The sequence below is a fragment of the Pan troglodytes genome, chromosome 19, assembly GCF_028858775.2.
Source record: "Pan troglodytes isolate AG18354 chromosome 19, NHGRI_mPanTro3-v2.0_pri, whole genome shotgun sequence".
Classification (NCBI taxonomy): domain Eukaryota; kingdom Metazoa; phylum Chordata; class Mammalia; order Primates; family Hominidae; genus Pan; species Pan troglodytes.
Genome location: NC_072417.2, coordinates 73,566,099 through 73,589,150, shown reverse-complemented (window position 1 = coordinate 73,589,150; position 23,052 = coordinate 73,566,099). Strand labels below are relative to the sequence as shown.

The 23,052-nt window shown below is 45.6% G+C and overlaps 1 protein-coding gene and 2 pseudogenes across 6 annotated transcripts in view; 2 read left to right on the top strand and 1 right to left on the bottom strand.

Annotated features, from left to right (window-relative positions):
* Positions 1-10,035: 10,035 nt before the first annotated feature.
* On the top strand, positions 10,036-11,500 carry LOC736566 (non-histone chromosomal protein HMG-17-like; annotated as a pseudogene).
* Positions 11,501-11,593: 93 nt separating this feature from the next.
* On the top strand, positions 11,594-13,535 carry LOC107969282 (large ribosomal subunit protein uL11-like; annotated as a pseudogene).
* An 847-nt stretch (positions 13,536-14,382) lies between these two features.
* Positions 14,383-23,052, bottom strand: part of CHCT1 (CHD1 helical C-terminal domain containing 1) — a 38,905-nt gene continuing 30,235 nt past the window's right edge. For 5 of the 6 annotated variants that reach the window (XM_054670537.2, XM_054670538.2, XM_054670539.2 and 2 more), the window contains exons 2-6: positions 19,935-20,036; positions 19,483-19,658; positions 19,002-19,101; positions 16,257-16,452; positions 14,383-14,628 (exon numbers count right to left, since the gene is read on the bottom strand). In XM_054670537.2, coding sequence (XP_054526512.1) covers positions 14,543-14,628; positions 16,257-16,452; positions 19,002-19,101; positions 19,483-19,658; positions 19,935-20,036 — 660 coding nt within the window. In that variant the 3' untranslated portion in view covers positions 14,383-14,542. Of the gene's footprint in view, positions 14,629-16,256; positions 16,453-18,964; positions 19,102-19,482; positions 19,659-19,934; positions 20,037-22,941; positions 23,027-23,052 lie in introns of all 6 variants that reach the window. The other variant, XM_054670535.2, reaches the window with a different exon arrangement.

Sequence of the window (23,052 nt, the reverse complement as noted above, 5' to 3'; positions counted from 1 at the left end):
TTTCCATATGAAGTTTTTTTTTCAATCTGTATTTTTTGGTTTTGTGCACATACAGCATTTCCTAGGATAAAAATAAACAAATGACTTACAGCCTCATCCTCCCTAACTCCATTTGAACTCAACTTAGCTCACACTCAGTGATAAAACAACATGGTATGTAGAAGCCTAGGATCACAGGGTGATAATGTCAATTGGCAGCCAGTTGTGTTTTTTTGAAACATCATTATTGGCAGTTTCTCCTTATCACCACTGCTTTAATGTAGTTTTTTTGTAAATCCATATACTTTAATGCATACACTCTAGCTTAAGAAAACATTGCCATTTTGGTTAGGGATATGACTTAATGTGCTATTATTTCTGGTTCTAATGAAGAATAATACCCTATGACTTTAAGTGTAAGATTCATCCTTTAAGTAGGGATGTTTAGGATAAGTTAGATGTGTGCCACTATGATTTATTGGGTTTCTTAAAAATCTCAAAGAAAATAATAAAATTTATCTCACAATAAGTTAACTTGCGCAAACTTTTTACATATGGTGAGGTGTGTAAGGAAGCCCTGGCCAACTTAAAGATTTTTCTGGAGGTTCAGCAAAGTTATGTTAAATTAGGGGCCTTTGGTCTCATCCTTCTCTGACTCTTCTACCCAGTCTTTTCCTAAAGTTCGGTGCTACTCCAGTTGGTTGCATCAGGGAGCTCCGTCAGCACTCGCATGTGTCGCTCAGGTGGCCATTCATGCCTGCATTCCATTTAATAGAGTCAATTGGAATTTTTAGAGCATAATCTTTATGGATCCTCAAAGCTGACTTTGCCAAAGGGATTGAGACCCTTACTACCATCAAATCTCTGTCTCTGCTTGATTAAAAATTGGCTCACTATTGCTTTGTAGTAACCCTGCCCAGGTATTTTTTCACTTGTGAAAATAATTTGAGAAAGACCTTTGTTCCTAGCCTGTTGGGAAAAGTTTGTAATTTTATGAAAATTAAGTACAGAGGCTGCGATCTTAGAAATAATGAAGGTGCCATTTGGCTGCTCCTTAATAGTGCAGACAGAAAACTGCAGTGAACACATGCCAAAACATGATTGAAGCCTTTGGCTGAAACTTTATACATAGAAATAATGATTTGCTCATAACAGGTATCATTAACTGCCACTTTTTTTTTTTTTTTTTTTTTTTTTTTTTTTTTTTTTTTTGAGACGGAGTCTCGCTCTGTCGCCCAGGCTGGAGTGCAGTGGCGCGATCTCGGCTCACTGCAAGCTCCGCCTCCCGGGTTCACGCCATTCTCCTGCCTCAGCCTCCCGAGTAGCTGGGACTACAGGCGCCCGCTACCACGCCCGGCTAATTTTTTGTATTTTTAGTAGAGACGGGGTTTCACCGTGTTAGCCAGGATGGTCTCGATCTCCTGACCTCGTGATCCACCCGCCTCGGCCTCCCAAAGTGCTGGGATTACAGGCGTGAGCCACCGCGCCCGGCCTAACTGCCACTTTTTATGTTTTCCCTAGAATTTGTAGCCTTGCTGCTTGCTTTTTTTCTGGGTGGCAAAGTTACTACTGGAAAAACACTATAAGTACAAATTTTTTAGAGTTTTATCTTTGCTTTAAAAGTGGATGTGTATTTCACCTCTTGGCTGTGGAGGACCTTAGTTGCCAGGAAATTTTTTTTTTTTTTTTTCAGACGGAGTTTCGCTCTTGTTGCCCAGGCTGGGAGGGCAATGGCACCGTCTTGGCTCACTGCAACCTCCGCCTCCCGGGTTCAAGCGATTCTCCTGCCTCAGCCTTCCGAGTAGCTGGGATTACAGGCTCCTGCCACCACGCCTGGCTAGGAAATTTTTTGTTGTTAATAAGACATTTGGATTAATCTCCAGCTTCAACAGTACTTCTTTTGTCCATAAATCTCAGGAATGTTTTAGGCAGAAAACTGGTTTTACCCTGTTGATAATCAGAAGGAGTGTGCTTTAGGATTTATTGCATAATACTACTCTTTAATTGCAATCCTAGGTATCTATAGCATGAGTGGCCTTAGTGAGTTTGTTGAAGTGCACATGTTTTTCAAGAGTAAAATTTAAGATTAAAAATATATCCTATATATAGATATCTAGAAAACTTGGTTTGTGGTGCACAGTTAAGTGTTGGATCACTAAATAACCATTGCAGGTACCGTTTGTGTAACATTACTCATTTCTGTATATTCCTTTTATGGGAAGATATTTTGCCATGGTAACTAAAACTTTTCAGTTCTACTTTTATGATGTGAATGAATGCTACGTTTTATTAAATATTACCAGGTCAGTACTATTTTTATACTTTATTAAGCAACAGGGGATTTTAGTTTAATAGGCTCAAAATAAAAAGTGCTTAATGGAACAGTTAAAAACAAAACACTAACAATCTTTACGTGAAAATCCCCACTAATAGTGCCACAATAATTTCTATAGAAATATCTAAGGTCATTAAATAGATTTTTGAAGACGGTTCTTCATTGTGTCAGGATGACCTTTCATATCATTCTCACCAACTTGTAGTGCCCACCATTATTTGTAACTATTAAACCATACTAAGTATGTTTGTAACCAGCATTGTGATATATTCTGTACTTGTATTGCTAAAAATGAATTATTGACCTAATAAATATAGTGTTCCTGCATTCATAGTGTATCTGTTTCCAATTTGGTTTTGATTGCTTTTGGTTGGGATTAAGCTTTGCAGACTGTTTTTATTAGAGAACAGTGTGAGAGAAACTGTTGGAACTAGAACAAAAGTGCTCTTGTTCAAGAAAATTAAGATGTGTGGCAGAGGAGGCACATGGTAACATCTGGAGATTGTGCTGATGAAAAGCACTTGGAAAAAGACAAAGCACTGCATTAATGCAAAGGGATTTTTTAGTCTTTACAAAAGTATACCATTCTTTTAAGAATCCTCTCACTCTAAAGGCTGAAGATGAATGATGAGACCTGGTAAAGTTCTGCTGGAATAGTGAAGAAAAGCCTAGATTGGAGTTTCAGTTCCAGCTGTCTCTGAACTGGAAGATTCTGAGTTACGTCATTCCAGCCCTCTTTGTGTTTTATTTCCTCACATGAGTAAGGGGGTAAAATCAGGTCTTTAAAAAACTTCACCATGAAACAGCATAAATCTGAAGGACTCAGAAACCAATTATAGGAAACGAAGCCATATTTTTAAAGATTAGGAAGAAAATATTGTAGACAAAATCCCACCATCACTTGGAATATAGTCAGCACCAGCTTCACTGCTTGCCACCTTCAGTGATACTGAATTTAAAAATGTTTCTTTTTACATCTCCATGACTGAACCTCTGAACATGCAATTTCGTCGTCTTTGTGGAATGCCATTTCCTGGATAGTGTTACTCATCTGTCAAGCTCAAAGATCCAGGGAACCCTTCCCTTAAAGTTTGAGTTGCCACTTGGTACTAATGCAGCATTTTAGAGCTTTGTGAAAGCAATTACCATATGGCCATATAACTTACAGTGTTAAGACTCTTTCCAACTTGTAAACTTTGCTGATCTGTGTATTCAACATAGAGTTTATCCTGTGACAGATACTGTCCTGAGTGTGTTAGCAAACCACACTCAGTTACTTTAAGCACACATTTCTATAGACAAATGCCCATTAGGATGGCTATTACAGAAAGTAAGTGTTGGCAAGGATGTGCAGAAATGAGAGCCCTTGTGCACTGTTGGCAGGAATGTAAAATGCTGCATCTGCTGTGAAAAACTATCACCTGTGCTCAAAAAATTAAAAACACAATTACTCTATGATCGAGCAATTCAACTTCTGGGTATAGATCCAAAAGAATTGAAAGGGTCTTGAACAGATATTTATATACCCGTGTAGCAGCATTATTTGCAGTAGCCAAAAGCGAAAGCAACCTAAATGTCTTAACAATGCATGAACAGATAAATATGGCAGGCCAGGCGTGGTGGCTCCTGTGTATTCCTAACTCTGGGAGGCAGGCCGACGCAGGAGGATTATTTGAGCCCAGGAGTTCGAGACCAGCCTGGGCAACAAGGTGAAACGCTGTCTCTACAAAAAATACAAAAAAATAATTAACTGGGCGTGGTGGCACACACCTGTAGTCCCAGCTACTCAGGAGGCTGAGGTGGGAGGATTGCTTGAGCCCGGGAGGTTGAGGCTGAGTGAGCCGTGATCACACCACACTGCACTCCAGCCTGGGCAAGAGAATGAGAACCTGTTGATAAATACGGTATATACATACAGTGGGATACTATTCAGCCATAAGAATATACGAAATTCTGACATAAGCTATAATGTGGACAAACCTTGAAGATATTATGCTAAGTGAAATAAGACAGTCACAAAGAGTATGATACTATTAGATGATGCATCTAGAGTAGTCAAATTCATAGAAGCAGAAAGTAGGATAGTGATTGCCAGGAGCTGGGGATAGGGGAAAATGGGGAGTAGTTGCCTAATGCAGGGGTCCCCAACCCCCGGGGATCTGTGGCCTGTCAGGCACTGGGCCACGTGGCAGGAGGTGAGCAGTGGGTGGGTGAACGAGCAGAGCTTCTGTATTTACAGCCCATCCCCATCACTTGCCTGAGCTCCACCTCCTGTCAGATCAGTGGCAGCATTAGGTGAACCCTGTTGTGAACTGCACGTGTGAGGGGTCTAGGTTATGCACTTCCTATGAGAATCTAATGCCTGATGATCTGTCACTGTCTCCCATCACCCCTAGATGGGACTGTCTAGTACAGGAAAACAAGCTCAGGGCTCCCACTGATTCTACATTATGGTGAGTTGTATAATTATTTCATTATATATTACAATGTAATAGTAATAGAAATAAAGTGCACAGTAAATGTAATATGCTTGAGGCCAGGCACAGTGGCTCACACCTGTAATCCCAGCACTCTAGAAGGCCAAGGCAGGCATATCACTTGAGCTCAGGAGTTCGAGACCTGAACATAGCAAAACCTCGTCTCTACCAAAAAATACAAAAAATTAGCTGGGTCTGGTGGTACATGCCTGTGGTCCCAGCTGCTCAGGAGGCTGAGGTGGGAGGGTTGCTTGAGCCTGGGAGGTTGAGGCTGCAGTGAGACGTGATTGTGCCACTGCACCCCAGCCTGGATGACACAGTGAGACCCTGTCTCAATTTTTAAAAAAAATTTAATGCATTTAAATCATCTCAAAAGCACCCTACCTCTCCCTGCTTCCGATCTGTGGAAAAACTGTCTTCCACAAAGCCAACCCCTGGTGACAAAAAGGTTGGGGACCACTGCACTAATGGATCTAGAGTTTGTGTTTTGTGTGATGCAAAAGTTCTGGAGATTGGTTTCACAACACTGTGAAAATTAATACTAGTGAATTTTACGTATAAAATAGTTCAGACAGGGCCAGGCGCAGTGGCTCATGCCTGTAATCCCAGCACTCTGGGAGACTGAGGCGGGTTGATCACCTGAGATCAGGAGTTTGAGACCAGCCTGACCAACATGGTGAAACCCCATCTCTACTAAAAATACAAAAATTAGCCGGGTGTGGTGGCGGGCGCCTGTAGTCCCAGCTACTAGGGAGGCTGAGACAGGAGAATTGCTTGAACCCAGGATGCAGAGGTTGCAGTGAGCTGACATTGTGCCAATGCACTCCAGCCTGGGTGACAGAGCAAGACTCCACCTAAAAAAAAAGAAAAAAAAAAGATATATATGTATTGTTCAGACAGTAAACTTTATGTGTATTTTATAACTATATGTTATATATTTTATATATATATAGTTCAGACAATAAATTTTATGTGTATTTTACAACTGTATATATAATATATATTGTTCAGACAGTAAATTTTATGTGTATTTTACAATAATTTTTAAAAATCAGACTTCACTTTGCACAAGCAGTTAAATATGATGCATAAAGTTTGAAAAAAATCTGTGAATGATCACTTCCAGAAAGTGCCTTGAAAAACCTCTAGTGTAATTTATTTTTGAATTAGAACTTTTGTGTAACAAGCGAAAGTTGATTTGCATTTAAATTCTTTCCAAGTACAGAATCAGGCTTTTTCACTCCTGCTGCTCTTTAAATAGTTTGAGTATTTTTCTTTCCTGTTACATAATGACCGATTATTTCTCTCTATGAGCTAAGAATGACCCAGATGTTGCCTCCTGTTTCACTTAGCTATGAGGTGTGTGTTTCTGTTTTGTTTTTAGACAGGTTCTCACTGTTGCCCAGGCTGGTTTCAAACTCCTGGATTCAAGCAATCCTTCTGCCTCAGCTTCCTGAGTAGCTGGGATTACAGGCTTGAACCACTGTGCCTGGCTCAAGAATAGTTATTTTTCATTTCTAAACGTTTAATTTTTTTTAAGTCTGTATACTCTTTTCCTATCACATATTCTCAAGCCTGTAATTCCAGCACTTTGGGAGGCCGAAGCAGGTGGATTGCTTGATGTCAGGAGTTTGAGACCAGCCTGGGCAACATGACGAGAATCCATGTCTACAAAAAAACATTTTTAAAGTTAGCCAGACATGATGGTACATGCCTGTAGTCCTGGCTACTCAAGAGGCTGAGGCAGAAGTGTCACTTGAGCCCAGGAAATCGAGGCTGCAGTGAGCTATTATCATGTCACTGCACTTCAGGCTGGGTGACAGAGTGAGACCCTGTCTCAAAAAAAAAAAAAAATAAAAAGGCTGGGCGCGGTGGATCACGTCTGTAATCCCAGCACTTTGGGAGACCGAGGCGGCCAGATCACGAGGTCAGGAGAGCGAAACCATCCTGGCTAACATGGCAAAACCCCGTCTCTACTAAAAATACAAAAAAATTAGCCAGGCGTGGTGGCGGGCGCCTGTAGTCCCAGCTACTCGGGAGGCTGAGGCAGGAGAATGGCATGAACCCGGGAGGTGGAGCTTGCAGTGAGCCGAGATAGCACCACTGCACTCCAGCCTGGCGACAGAGCAAGACTCTGTCTCAAAAAAAAAAAAAAAAAAAAAGCAAATGTCTGTATACAAAAACAAGAAAAATCAAAAAGACAGAGCCTTGTGTGTGGAGGAGTCAAAAAGCTTGGGCAGTCAGCATCTCAACTCAACTAAGTCAGCCCCTAAGCCCCTGTTTTCTTTTTCTTTCTTCTTCTTCTTGTTTTTTTTTTTTTTTTTTTTTTTGAGACAGAGTCTTGCTCCGTCACCCAGGCTACAGTGCAGTGGCACAATCTCGGGTCGCTGCAACCTCTGCCTCCTGGGTTCAAGCAATTCTCCTGCCTCAGCCTACTGAGTAGCTGGGATTACATGCACGCACCGCCAAGCCTGGCCAATTTTTGTATTTTTAGTAGAGATGGGATTTTGCCATGTTAGCTAAGCTGGTCTTGAACTCCTGACCTCAAGTGATCCACCGACCTTGGTCTCCCAAAGTGCTGGGATTACACATGTGAGCCACCAAGCCTGGCCATAGCCTGTTTTCTTTGTAATGGGGAGAAGAAGTTTCCCTCACAAGTTTGACACAAAAATCCAGTGAGAATGGATGTAAAACTCTTTGCTATTTCTCTTCAGTTACATATATTTGTGATAATTATTATAAAGAGGAAACTTTGGGTGACTCCTGAGAGACTGGGGTGGGAGTGGGTCAGGCAGTAGTTAGTCACTACATTCGCGGTTAGGAGCCTCTTCCATTTAAAACTCGAACCACCATTAGAGTGAACAGGCAACCTACAGAATGGGAGAAAATTTTTGCAACCTACTCATCTGACAAAGGGCTAATAGCCAGAATCTACAATGAACTCAAACAAATTTACAAGAAAAAAACAACCCCATCAAAAAGTGGGAGAAGGATATGAACAGACACTTCTCAAAAGAAGACATTTATGCAGCCAAAAAACACAGGAAAAAATGCTCATCATCACTGGCCATCAGAGAAATGCAAATCAAAACCACAATGAGATACCATCTCACACCAGTTAGAATGGCGATCATTAAAAAGTCAGGAAACAGCTGGGCACGGTGGCTCAAGCCTGTAATCCCAGCACTTTGGGAGGCCGAGGCGGGTGGATCACGAGGTCATGAGATCGAGACCATCCTGGCTAACACGGTGAAACCCCGTCTCTACTAAAAATACAAAAATTAGCCGGGCATGGTGGTGGGCGCCTGTAGTCCCAGCTACTCTGGAGGCTGAGGCAGGAGAATGGCGTGAACCCGGGAGGCGGAGCTTGCAGTGAGCCAAGATTGCGCCACTGCACTCCAGCCTGGGTGACAGAGTGAGACTCCATCTCAAAACAAAAAACAAAAAACAAAAAACAAAAACAAAAACAACAAAAAAACTGAAAGTAAAACTTTAGGGAAAGTACCCTTTATTCTCTAAGGAAAAGGACCCTTCTCGAAGGCTCCGATAGTGAGGCACTTTCTCTAGGATAAGTCTCACCCCTAAGGCAGCATAGGCCAAGGTATGATTTGGGGATTTCCACCAAGGCTCCCCACTTCCCAATAGCCTCTCCAACAACCTGTTTCTGGTGTTCCCAAGTCCACCATTATACTTTTGGGTAGAGATACTTTTAAAAAATAAAAATTCTAGAAGAAGTAATACATTTTGGTTGGGCGCAGTGGCTAATGCCCGTAATCCCAGCACTTTGGGAGGCTGAGGTGGGCGGATCACCTGAGGTCAAGAGTTCGAGACCAGCCTGGACAACATGGTGAAACCCCATCTCTACTAAAAATACAAAAATTAGCTGGGCGTGGTGGGGCACGCCTGTAATCCCAGCAACTCTGGAGATAGGGCAGGAGAATCGCTTGAACCCGGGAGGCAGAGGTTGTGGTGAGTGGAGATTGCACCAGTGCACTCCAACCTGGGTGACAGAGTGAGACTGTCTTAAAAAAAAAAAAAAGAAGAAGAAGAAGGAGAAGAAGTAATACATTTTAGTCTTGAGGGTTATTTCTATCTTGTGAGAAATGAGTGTGTGGGCCAAGAGTAGGTGAAACATATGTCGTTGGTATGTAGGAAGTGCGCTGGCCTGGGGGACCTCAGGTCTGAGTTGTAGTTCCAGTTCTGCCATTGACTTCCTGCACAACCTTGGAGAAGTCGCCTTTCTTCTTGGGCCTCTGTTTTCCCCTCTGAACGAGGAGGTGGTTGGTCAGAATTCTCTGTTTTGGGTTGGTTCATTCATTAAAAGTTTGCTAAGTACCTATTATATGTTGAATACTATTGTAATTGCTTTGGATACAGCAATGAACAGGACAGACAAAAATCTCTAACCCTGTGGAACTTACATTCTAAGGGAAGAAGACAGTTAATAAACAAGAAATATAATAATTGACCGGGTGTGGTGGCTCACGCCTGTAATCTCAGCACTTTGGTAGGCGGAGGCCAGCGGAGTTTGAGACCAGCCTGGACAACATGGTGAAACCCCGTCTCTACTGAAAATACAAAAAAATTAGCCAGGCTTGGTGGCGCGCTCCTGTAAGCCCAGCTACCTGGGAGGCTGAGGCAGGAGAATCGCTTGAACCCGGGAGGCGGAGGTTGCAGTGAGCCGAGACTGCGCCATTGCACTCCAGCCTGGGCGACAGAGCGAGACTCCGTCTAAGGAAAAAAGAAAGAAAGAAAGCTTCAAAACCAAGCCTCACTTGTTGTCCATTTTTGCCTTTATGCGTCCCGATTGTTCTCAAGGTTGATAAGCGAACTCCTGGCTCCCTTCTCTCATCTTCATCTTTTGCACACGCTGGTTTGCACATGTTGGTTGAAAGAACAAGGCTGTAGTGTCTCACAATTCCTCTAGGTGGCAGTGCTGCCTTGACTACTGGGGATACTTCGTGTTTTGGACTGTTCCCAAAACAGCCACATTTCTGAAATCTCTTAGGAGTAGAAAACATTGGAAAGCCCGTAGTCATCATGGACACCCTCCAGCCCGACTTCCCTTCTCTCTGAAATCCTCCCTGCTTTGACAAAACTGTCAGGGTCTAGCCAAGCCAGGCTGGCCCCAGGCCTGTGCCTTGGCCGTCTCATCTTGCCACTTCCAGGAGGCGATGACTCTAAGGAAGAAAGAAATGGCGCTTCCTCCCCGCTTCCCCCATTCATGCTTCCCTGAACTCCTTCTTCGAGACTAGATTGATATTCATTTTAGCCTTGTCAGTCTATGACGATACTTACTTCTGAACACAAATCGAGGGAGGGAGGGAGAAGAGTCACACACATCTGCCCTGGCCTCTCCTGCTCCAGGGCAGCCCTGCACCCTATATGCTGCTGCCTCAGGCAGAGCCCTGGAAAATATGTCATTTGTGTTTTTGGGGAATGTTTGGACCTACTTACCCTCCTGGAAATGATAAAAGTTCACAAAATTTGGAGGAAGAAGAGGCGAGAACGATCCCCGAACCGAGCAAAGCCCGCGCGCCGCTGCATCCTGCGTCCAGTGCCTACGTCTCAATGCCATCGTCGCCGCCACCATGACCAAGAGAAAGGCTGAAGGGGATGCTAAAGGAGATAAAGCCAAGACGAAGGACGAACCACAGAAAAGATCCGCGAGGTTGTCTGCTAAACCTGCTTTTCCAAAGCCGGAGCCCAAGCCTAAAATGGCCCCTGCAAAGAAGGGAGAGAAGGTACCCAAAGGGAAAAAGGGAAAAGCTGATGCTGGCAAGGAGGGAATAGCCCTGCAGAAAATGAAGATGCCAAAACAGATCAGGCACAGAAAGCTGAAGGTGCTGGAGATGCCAAGTGAAGTGTGTGCATTTTTGATAACTGTATACATCTGGGGACTATACAGTTTGAAATACTATTTTTTATCAAGATTTATAAAAATGCAGAATTTTATTTTACTTTTTTTTTTTAAGCTACGTTGTTAGCACACAGAACACTTCATTGTTGTTTTTAGGGGAAGGGGCATACGTCACTAATAGAATGTCTCCGAAGCTGGATTGATGTGGGGAAAACACCTTTCCCTTCTAGTTTTGAGAGACTTCCTTTTGGCTCCCAGGAGGAGGGATTCCCTGGCTTTGATACACATAGCCACCTTGGCACAAAAGCCTTGCGGTATGGAAAAACAAATTTGTTTTTATGTCCTCTTCTCCCTTTCCATCTTTCAGCATAGACTTAACTCCCTTAAGCCCAGACATCTGTTGGGACCTGACCCCTAGTCATTGGTTACCAGTGTCAGGCAATCTGGACTTTCCAGATGCCACTGAGATGGCACCTGTCAAAAGAGCAGTGGTTCCTTTCTAGATTGTGAATCTTCAGATAAATTCTGCCATTTTCATTTCACTTCCTGAAAGTCAAGGTCGGTTTGTGAAAAGTTAACAGCATGCTGAATGTGAAACATCAACCCTCACTCTAAACTTTCCCTGTTCAGAGCATCAGATGAAGACTTCCTTGGGTTTTATACTGGCTTTCTTTTTGGTAGTCCACTGAAGAATCCAGGGAGTTTGAAAGTTGTTGTATACTGTTAATGATTGTCTGCCCATGTCCTGCCTGAAATACCATGACTGTTTATGGAAAGTATCTTTAATAAAGCTGGATACAGTTTGGCTTGGAAAAAAAAAAGTTCACAAAATTTGCAACCTGACGATGCAATAGAAAAAGAAAAACTCGCTCTTGGCTTTCAGCTTGGAGGAGGCCAAGGTGCAACTTTCTTCGGTTGTCCTGAATCTGGGTTCATCTGACACCAGCCGCCTCCACCATGCCGCCAAAGTTCAACCTCAACGAGATCAAAGTCATATACCTGAGGTGCACCGGAGGTGCCACTTCTGCCCTGGCCCCCAAGATTGGCCCCCTGGGTCTGTCTCCAAAAAACGTTGGTGGTGACATTGCCAAGGCAACGGGTGACTGGAAGGGCCTGAGGATTACAGTGAAACTGACCATTCAGAACAGACAGGCCCAGATTGAGGTGGTGCCTTCTGCCTCTGCCCTGATCATCAAAGCCCTCAAGGAACCACCAGAGACAGAAAGAAACAGAAAAACATTAAACACAGTGGGAATATCACTTTTGATGAGATCGTCAACATTGCTCGACAGATGGAGCACCGATCCTTAGCCAGAGAACTCTCTGGAACCATTAAAGAGATCCTGGGGACTGCCCAGTCTGTGGGCTGTAATGTTGATGGCCGCCACCCTCATGACATCATAGATGACATCAACAGTGGTGCTGTGGAATGCCCAGCTAGTTAAGCACAAAGGAAAATATTTCAATAAAGGATCATTTGACAACTAGTGAAAAAAAAAAGAAAAAGAAAAAGAAAAACTCATTTTCTGGGGAGAAATTCAAGCTGGCAGCAGAAATTGGCATAAGTAAGGAGGAGCCAAATGCTAATCCCCAAGACAATGGGGAAAATGTCTCCAGGGCATGTCAGAGACCTTCTTGGAAGCCCCTCCCATCACAGGCCCAGAGGTCTAGAAGGGAAAAAATGTTTTCCTGGGCCAGGTCCGGGGCTCACCTGCTGTGTGCAGGCTCGGGATTTGGTGCCCTGCATCCCAGCTGCTCCAGCATGGCTAGAAGGGTACAGCTTGGGCCATAGATTCAGAAGGTGCAAGCCACAAACTCTGGCAGCTTCCACATGGTGTTGAGCCTGTGGATGCACAGAAGTCAAGAATTGAGGTTTGGGAACCTCCACTTAGATTTCAGAGGATGTATGGAAATGCTTGAATGTCCAGGCAGAGGTATGCTGTAGGGGTGGAGCCCTCATGGAGAACCTTTCTTAGGGCAGTATGGAAGGAAAATGTAAGGTAGGAGACTCCACACAGAGTTCCCACTGGGGCACTGCCTGGTGGAGCTGTCAGATGAGGCCCACTGCCCTCCAGACCCCAGAATGGTAGATCCACCAACAGCTCACCATGTGCCTGGAAAAGCTGCAGACACTCAATGCCTGTGAAAGAAGCCAGGAGTGGGGCTGTATCCTGCAAAGCCACAGGGCTGGAGCTGCCCAAGACCATGGGAACCTACCTGTTGCATCAGCATGACCTCAATGTGAGACATGGAGTCAAAAGAGATCATTTTGGAACTTTAATATTTGACTGCCCTGTTGGATTTTGGACTTGTATGGGACCTGTAGTCTCTTCATTTTGCCCAATTTCTCCCATTTGGAATGGGTGTATTTACCCAATGCCTGCAGCCCCATTGTGTCTAGGAAGTAACTAACTTGGCTTTTGATTTTACAGGTTCATAGGCGGAAGGGACTTGCCTTGTCTCAAATGAGATGTTGTACTTGAACTTTTGGGTTAATGCTGAAATGAATTAAGACTTTGGGGAACTGTTGTGAATGCATGATTGGTTTTAAAATGTGAGGACATGAGATTTGGGAAGGGCCGGGGCGGTATGGTATGGTTTGGCTCTGTGTCCCCACCCAAATCTCACCTCTAATTGTAATAATACCCGCATGTTGTGGGAGGGACCAAGTGGGAGGTAACTGAATCATGAGGGTGGGTTTTTTTCCATGCTGTTCTCATAAGTCTCATGAGATCTCATGGTTTTATAAAGGGGAGTTCTCCTGTACACACTCTCTTGCCTGCTGCCATGTAAGATGTGACTTTGCTCCTCATTTGACTTCTGCCATGACTGTGAGGCCTCCCCAGCCACGTGGAACTGAGTCAATTAAACCTCTTTCCTTTATAAACTACCCAGTCTCAGGTATGTCTTTATTAGCAGTGCGAGAAAAGACTAACACATGGGCTCAAGCGATTCTCCCACCTTAGCCTCCCAAATAGCTGGGACTACAGGTGTGCGTCACTATGAACAGCTAATTTTTTTGTAGAGATGGGGTTTTCCCATATCGCCCTGGTTAGTCTGGAACTCCTGAGCTCAAACAAACCTCCACCTCAGCCTCCCAGAGTGCTGGGATTACAGGCATGAGGCACCATGCCCGGACTTAAAGTGTTTTAAACAACAAGTAGAACATGACCCAGGACAAACAAAACACATCAGTAGCCTTACTTTAGTGTGCAGGCTGTGGATTTGTGACTGATGGCTCGAGCCACCATGTTAGCTAAGACCATCGGTGTTGTTTCCTCTTTGGTCTCCTGCCTCTAGCCTCGCTCACTTCCATGCACTTTGCTCACAGTCACCAGAGCATCTCCCCAATACCGTAGTCACACCCATTCATTCCACTACTTGACACTTCCCTTACCACTGCCCATCCCAAGCTACCCACAAAACGAAGTCCAGACAATGCAGGCAGGCTGCCAGGCTTGCCATTCTCTGACCCCAGGCTCCCTCCCTCCCCACCTGTGCAAACACCCAGCTCCTTTGTTAACTCCCCGGAGGCCTGCCCCAGTCACCTGTATTTACCCTGCTGTCATGTCTTTTCTATGTCTGTCTGCTCCACTAGACTGTGATGGTCCTTGACAAAGTGACCACATCTTATTCATCTGTGCATATGTGGGTCAACTGCCACTTAGAAGGTGGCTGGCAAATATTTTTTAAACAAATTTAAAATGTACGAATGATGACTGTTGGTCAAGTAAGGTAGAACTGTCATAAGAATGTTTATTTCCCACCTCATTTATTCCTAATTAAGACCTGAGAATCCTTTTGATAAGGACAATTCTTTTCCCTTTTTGGTCTCCATTCCCCGTGCTCTGAGAGCCAGGACAAGCGGGCCCTTTGTCCCAGCTGGTCTTCTTACGGGTCGGTCTCTGGAGTTTCTGGGGCTTCCTTTATCCTCTTTCTCTTGAGTTTTGGTTTTTGAGAAAGCTCCCTTAAAGAATCTGAAAAAGAGAAGGTCAGAGACAGTCCCAATGACATCACAAATAGTAAGAATCTCAGTCTGTAATACATGGGGGGTGTTGTAGGCGCAGAGAGGAAGAATAGCAAAATCCTATCTTACTTCCCATCTATATCACTTAGTTTTTTCTCACAGAAACCCAGTAGAGAGATGGCATTGTCCCCAATTTACAGATGAGGACTGTCACCCAGGTCCAGGGTAAAGCAATGACCTGCCCAAAGTCTTCCAGCAAGTTAGGGGAAGAGTCAGGGCAAGACCCGAGTTTCCTTGACCTCTGGCTCCAACCTCTGACTCTTCCTTACTCCTCTCCTAGGCCTCATGACCCAATTCCCAGTACTGTTTGCAAACCCCATTGCCAAGTTTTAATTAAGAACTGACTTTATGGCCAGGCACAGTGGCTCACGCCTGTAATCCCAGCACTTTGGGAAGCTGAGGCGGATGAATCAGTTGAGGTCAGGAGTTCGAGACCAGCCTGGCCAACATGGTGAAACCCCATCTCTACTAAAAATACAAAAAATAGCCAGGTGTGGTGGCACATGCCTGTAATCTGAACTACTCAGGAGGCTGAGGCAGGAGAATCACTTGAACCGGGGAGGCTGAGGTTGCAGTGAGCTGAGATCGCACAACTGCACTTCAGCCTGGGCCGCAGAGTGAGACTCTGTCTCAAAAAAATAAAAATAAAAAATAAAATAACTTACTTTATTAACATAGTGCCAAAGAAATACCACATAGGTTATTTTCATTGCAAGGACAGACTCGGTGACTAATCTTAGCCCATTCCCGGTGGGTCCATGAGATATTCTGTGCTTTGTCAGGTAATAATGGGAAGAGCATAACCTCATCTCTTATGTAGCCTCTAGCCAAAAACATGTTTCATTTGAACCCATGAAGACTTTCGAGTCCTGTTTATAGAGGAACAAGCTAAAATATGTCAAAAGGAAGCAACAGGGAATAAATCAGGAAGGAGAACATTCTGCTGAATAATAGCCTCATCTTTTCAACAGGTCAGGAATGTAAAAAAAAAAAAAAAAAAAAAAAGGCCAGGTGCGTGGCTCACACCTGTAATCCCAGCACTTTGGGAGGCTGAGGTGGCTGGATTGTGTGAGCTCAGGAGCTCAAGACCAGCTTGGGCAACACCGTGAAACCCTGTCTTTACTAAAAGTACAAAAATTAGCCAGGCATGGTGATGGGCATCTGTAATCCCAGCTACTGGGGATGCTGAGGCAGGAGAATCGCTTGAACCCAGGAGGCAGAGGTTGCAGTGAGCCGAGATAGTGCCATTGCATTCCAGCCTGGGTGACAGAGCGAGACTCCGTCTGGAAAAAATAAATAAAATAAAATAAATAAATAATAAAATAAAATAAAATAAACCTTTCAATAGTGAGCACGCATGGGGAAGAGGGGGACTAAAAAGAGAAGAGAAAGTGGAGAAGGAGAAGAAAAGACAGAAAGGAAAATGCGAGATGAAGAGAAGATGGAAAGGAGGGAAGAGGAGCTTGTCAGGCTGGGGGCAGAGGCTCCTGGCTGCTTGAGCCTACTCTTGGGAAACACCCAGACTCCACTCACAAACACCTGGGTCCAGGCATCACCCCAACACCAAATGGGCATTACCTTTCTTGACATGGTCCTGGGATCTTGGCTGCCCAGGCAGGGGGCTCCCTTGGCCTGGGGTCTGCATGTTGGACAGCCGCTCCTTCACGCCGCTGATGTTGCTGTGCAGCCCCCATGCATGGCAGAGCTTGGGCAGACTGTCTTCCCGGTCGGCCAGCAAGGACCTCTCCGGCGCATCCGAGGCGCAGAATGTCACCTGCCACGGAGCCTCCGTGTTAAGGAGAGTGTTGAGAAGAGGGGGACCTGAACGTTAGAGTCCCAGCCCCGCATTTGTTGAGAAATGCTAAGGTCTGCCTGCCCGTCACACTTGCCTAACCAAAAGGATGGGGTAGGAATCACAGATGTGGGAGAGAAAAGACTGTGGGGACATGGAGGCAAGCTGCCAATGGTGTCTTCCTGCGTTGTCCTTTATCTTGAGATCATGTCTTCCATCTCTTTTTGGAACTGCAGTGTCTTATTGTTTTTTTGCAATGAAATGATATGTGTTTTAAAGATCTAACTTAGCAAAAATTAAATTGGGAGCCTTACTCGTTTAGCTGAGGCAGGAGAATCCCTAGAACCCTGAAGGCGGAGGTTGCAGTGAGCCGAGATCACGCCACTGCACTCCAGCCTGGGCAACAGAGCGAAACTCTGTCTTTAAAAAAAAAAAAAAAAAAATTGGGAGCCTTTGTAAGCTTTGAGTCTGTTTAAAAAAAAATAAAAATTTTAAAAATGAAATAAATTGAGAGCCTGAATTTTGAAATTAAAATTCAAAGACTATATATATATAAATTTTTCGGCCTGGTGTGGTGGCTCATGCCTGTAGTCCTAGCACTTTGGGAGGTCGAGGAGGGCAGATCACTTGAGGTCAGGAGTTCAAGACCAGCCTGGCCAACAAGGTGAAATCCCGTCTCTACTAAAAATACAAAAGTTAGCTGGGCATGGTGGTGCATGCCTGTAATCCCAGCTACTCAGGAGGCTGAGGCAGGAGAATCGCTTGAACCTGGAGGTGGAGGTTGTGGTGAGCCAAGATCTCACCATTGCACTCCAGCCTGGGGGACAAGAGCAAAACTCTGTCTCAAAAAAAAAAAAAAAATTCAGGCCAATGAAATCCAGAAATCTAGAAATCAGTAAAGTGGCAGCTCCTCTTATTCAGAAGAGAAATCATTGAAATTCTCCAATCGTTACATGTTCAGAGGAAGAAACAGATGCAGAGAGGGAGAGGACTTGGTTAGGGCTGCACGGCGAGAGTGCAGGAGGGCGCAGTTAGAGCACAGCTCTCATCCCAGCCAGACGGAGGCTGAACCCTTTCTCTTCCTTCCTACTTGCTATAAAGACTGCGACAAATTACCTTACTTCCCTGTATTTGGGATCTTCATTTACATACTGCAGACAATAAACCTAATTACCACTTAGGGTTACTTTTGAATATTACTTGAAGGAATATAAAGTACCTGGCACATAGAATGCTTTTACATCTGCTTTATCTATGATTATTATTCCAGACCAGTGGTTCTCAAAGTGTGCTCTGCAAACCCCCAGGAGTCCCTGTAATATTTTGACCTCATGGAGCCCCTGAAACCAATGGATTCTAATGAAACCTAGTATGAAAATTTCACTGATACGAATCTGAAAAGGCTACATATTGTATGATCCCGACGATATGACATTCCGAGACAGCAAAACTAAGAGACAGTGAACCTAAGATCAGTGGTCGCCAGCGGAGTGGGGGCAGGAAGGCAGGGACAAATAGATGGAGCACAGGGGGTTTTTAGGACCATGGCACTCTTCCATATCATACTGTAATGGTAGATACATGTCATCATACCTTTGGCAAAACCTATAGCCCATAAAACATGAAGAGTGGTAGGCTGGGCGCGATGGCTCACTCCTGTAATCCCAATGCTTTGGGAGCTGAGGCGGGCAGATCACCTGAGGTCAGGAGTTCGAGACCAGCCTGACCAACATAGTGAAACCTCGTTTCTACTAAAAATACAAAAATTAGGCACAGTGGTGTGCACCTGTAATCCCAGCTACCTGGGAGGCTGTGGCAGGAGAATCACTTGAACCCAGGAGGCGGAGGTTGCAGTGAGCCAAGATTGCACCACGACACTCCAGCTTGGATGACAGAGCGAGACTCCATATCAAAAAAAAAAAAGACTAGCTGAAACAGGGAAGGGGTGAAAGCACCTCTCCCTAAGACACACCTACCAATGCTATGTCAGTTTACCATTGCCATAGCAATACTTGGAAGTTGCGACCCCTTCCCATGGCAACAACCCAGAAGTACCACCCTTTTTCTGGTAAATTCCAAATAACCACCCCATAATTTGCAAGTAATTAAAAGTGGGGATAAATATGAGCTCAGAGCTGCCCCTGTGCTGCTACTCTGGGCACACTGCCCATAGGGTAGCCCTGCTCCACAAGGAGGAGGGCCTCTGCTGCTACTCTACACGGCCGCTTCCATAAACTTGCTGTGTAATACCACCAGCTCACCCTTAAATTCTTTTCTGGGCAAAACCAAGAACTTTCCCGGGCTTGCCCGTGCATCAAATATATATGGAGAACTTGATGCTGAGCCTCGGCCTCTTCAGCCCACTCTGCCCAGGGCAGGGGTAAAGGTCAAGCAGCAGAGTCTTGCCCTGGCAGTGAGCCCTGGGAAGGACCAGAGGGGCTCTGGGTGTGTCAGTCCCAGGCCTCCCCGCAAGTCTAAGGACACATCAACCAACCCTCAGCTGTGCTCGGGCGGAATGTCTTGCGCCTCACCAGGAACTTGGCCGGCTGGCTGCTCTTGGTGTACTTGTAAAGTCGGCGAAGCTGCTTTGCTTCCAGCTCCGAGAAGAGGGAGACGAACCGCCAGAGCATCCTGCAAAGGGGGAGACCCTAGGCTGGGGAGGCAGAGCACAGCGCTTCCTCCCTCCAGCATTTGTCTCAGGGTCAGGACCCACCCAGGGGAATATGGGCCACATGCCCCTTTGGGGTTTGGGGTTGGGGGAATGGAGGGGTGGGGATTTGCCCAAACTTGAATATCCTATCCTGGTATTGAGCGCCTGCACGCAGTTGTTCAGTCAGAGACAAGGTGCAGTCAGGGCTGTCCTGAGTGACTAGGAGCTCTCTCCATCCCCTCAGGCTCTTGACTCCTCCACATGAAGATGAAGGACTGGGGGATTGACTAAGGTGTCCCCTTGAACGAAGAGGGGGTTGCCCAGGAGTAGGTATGGGGAGCAGAGCAAAGAGACTGCCCTACTTTCTCCAGTGTTTGATTTCCCAGGCTTGGCAGTAATGCTGCAGAAAGGTGTTGATGTGGTCCCCTAGGACCACAAGGCTCTGCTTCATGTACTTCAGCTTCTTCTTCTGGGGAAGGTCCCTGGGCAGGTGCAACTTTCGCAGGAACTTCTTCAGCGGTCTTAGGTATTCTTTACACTGAGGAGGCAACAGGTGAGGTGAGGGGCCGTGGGAGAAAAGAAGAGGCAGATGGGCAGTCCCAGGTATCCAGCAGACCAGTCTGGCCGCAGCCCTGAGTGGCCCAGTGCTGCGTGTTTCGGGAGGTGGCTCCGGTGCACCTCTCACCAAAAGTCCTTACCAAGAGTAAGACAAGTGGGGCAATGCGCTGTGGGTCTGAGGCCTGCCATTTCCTGACTCAGGCCTCCTGACCAATGGGGAAAAGGGGACAGGGTTCCAGGCTGGCTCTTTACTCACAGTTTTGAAGGTGTCCTGATCCAGGCCCTTGGCATGGCGCATGAGCGAGTCTCTAGCAGGGCTGGCGCTGGAGCTTGTCTCCAGGCATGACACATTTGTCACCTAGGAGGAGGCAGGGGGCACTAAGCCGGGGGATTGGACCGTTACTCCTGGGGGCAGTGCTGGCAGGGACTGACCAAAATGGCAGCCAAAGCCCTTCTCCATTGCCCTCAGACCTTCTTGACCCAGCACGGATGTGAGTGAGCCTTGGGCAAAGAAACCCATCTCTGAAAATCTCTGCTTAGAAAACCTAGAATATTCCACCTCTTTCTTTTATAATAATCACAGCATATTCTACTAGGTAACTTTGCAAAGCACTTGGTAAACATTAGCTCATGTTATCTTCCCACAAATTCTGTCAGGTTAGATGTTGTTATAGGACCAACAGGTTTATATGCCTGCTGGACACTCACAGTCCAATATATAGAGACAGCAAAAGTGGCAGCAGACCAGTCTGGGCAATATAGTGAGACCTGGTCTCTACAAAAAAATACAAAAATTAGCTGGGCATGGTGGCGTGCACCTGTGGTCCCAGCTACCCAGGAAGCCAAGGTGGGAGGATTGCTAGTGTCCAGGAGTTGAAGGTTGCAGTGAGCCGAGATCATGTCACTGTGAGAAAGAGTTTATTGATTGCTGGGTGCTCAGTGAGGAGATGGAAGGAGATCCTCAAATCTATCTTCCCAAGGAGTTCTGGACTGGGGTTTTTAAGGAGATCATGGAGGGGGAGGGATTGAAAAAACTGGGGCCATTGATTGGTCAGGGTCGGGGGATGAAATTATGAGGATGTGGAAACTGCATTCTTTGGTGAATCAGGTTTTTGAAGGGTTCTTTAGACCAACTGCCATCTGTAGTTTGAGTGGTATGTAGGATCTGAAATAATATTTTAAAGAGAAAACGTAATGCTTCATAATGTTCGAGCTGTTATCTACAGAGCAGTTAAGGGAGTATCCTTGTAACAGGGTCTATGGAATTCCTTTTTTTTTTTTATTCACTCTATCACCCAGGCTGGAGTGCAGTGGTGTGATCTCGGCTCACTGCAACCTTGGCCTCCCGGGTTCAAGTGATTCTCCTGCCTCAGCCTCCCGAGTAGCTGGGATTACAGGCGTGCACCACAACGCCTGGCTAATTTTGTATTTTTAGTAGAGACCATGTTGGCCAGTCTGGTCTCAAACTCCTGACCTCAAGTGATCCACCCACCTCGGCTCCCAAAATGCTGGGATTACAGGCATGAGCCACCGCACCCAGGGTCTATGGAATTCTAAGGAAACAGGCACCAAAGAACTCCAAGGAAGTGGGTCAGAGAGCAGGCTGACCTCATGATTCATGCTGAATGAGCTGCAAGCTCAGTTAATTTTCATTTTTCCCCTCCTTTTTTCTGATTAATTTTATAAAGTTTCTAGGGACGGTTTCAATATCATTAACCCTAGTTACAGATGAGAACAATGAGGCATCAAAAGATTTAAGCAGCTCCTTGGAGGAATGAACAGGGATTCATTTACTCACTCACTTGGCAAATGTTTACTGACTGCATCAGACTGGGCCCATTTCTTTGCATCCCTAGCCTCTAGCATCGTCATGTGATATGGTTTGAATGTGTGTCCCCTCTAAATCTCATGTTGAAACGTGATCCCCAATGTTGGAGGCGGGGTCTGATGGGAGGTGTTTGGGTCATGGGGGTGGATCCTTCATGAATGGGCTTGGTGCCCTCCCTGCCCCAATTAAGTGAGTTCTCACTCTGTCAGTTCATGTGAGAGCTGGTTGGTAACAAGAGCCTGACACGCCCTCCTCTCTCTCTTGCTTGCTCTCTCACCATGTGACAAGCTTGCTCCCTCTTCATCTTCTGTCATGCTTGTAAGCTTCCTGAGGCCCTCACCAGAAGCAGATGCTTTGTGTACAGCCTGCAGGACTGTGAGCCAAATAAACCTCTTTTCTTTATAAATTGCCTAGCCTCAAGTATTCCTTTATAGGAATGCAAAATGGACTAATAAACCATGCATCTAATGACTATTCAGAAAAAGTGGATGATGGTGATGATGAGAAAGAACCTTTGACCACAAAAGTGGGGCAAAGAAAGCTGAAAATTAGGCCAGGCCCAGTGGCTCACGCCTGTAATCCCAACATTTTAGGAGGCTGAAGTGGGTGGATTGCTTGAGCCCAGAAGTTCAAGACCAGCCTGGCCAGCATGGCGAAACCCAATTTCTACCAAAAATACAAAAAAATCAGCTAAGTGTGGTGGCACGTGCCTGTAATCCCATCTACTTGGGAGGCTGGGGCAGGAGAATTGCTGGAACCCAGGAGGTGGAGGTTGCAGTAGGCCGAGACCGAGCCACTGCACTCCAGCCTGGGTGACAGAGCAAAACTGGGCACAGTGGCTCACACCTGTAATCCCAGCATTTTGGGAGGCCGAGATGGGTGGATCACCTGAAGTCAGGAGTTCAAGACCAGCCTGGCCAACATGGCGAAACCCCCTCTCTACCAAAAATACAAAAATTAGCCAGGTGTGGTAATGCATACCTGTAATCCCATCTACTCAGGAGGCTGAGGCAGGATAAATTGCTCCAACCCAGGGGGCAGAGGTTGCAATGGGCCAAGATCATGCCACTGCAGTCCAGCCTAGGTGACAGAGTGAGACTCTGTCTCAAAAAAAAAAAAACAAACAAAGAAAAAAAGAAAGCTGAAAATAAGTGGCAACAAAGTGACTGTGAAATAACACTAGAAGTCAGAACTGGATTTGCCCCTCACCTTTCAAAAGCTTCTCAGAAAAGTATGAATTCTAGTCTGTGTTCGGGGAGAACAAGGAAGATCCTGTCCAGACCACTCTGAAGGGAAAGGCCAGGGGGAGGGAGGTGCATGGAGAGGAGATGGGACACAGGCTCCTCCAGGTCCTAGAGACAGGACTCTGGCTGATCAACTCCTCCAACACAGCACACACACCACACAACCACACACAGACCATGTGTATACATACACATACTCTCAAGTCTTCATAACCAACAATGAGAGGCGACCTCTTCCCCATCATCTCGCCAGGAACACAGGTCATGCATAAACTTCTGAATGAATGAAAGTTCTTGTGCTT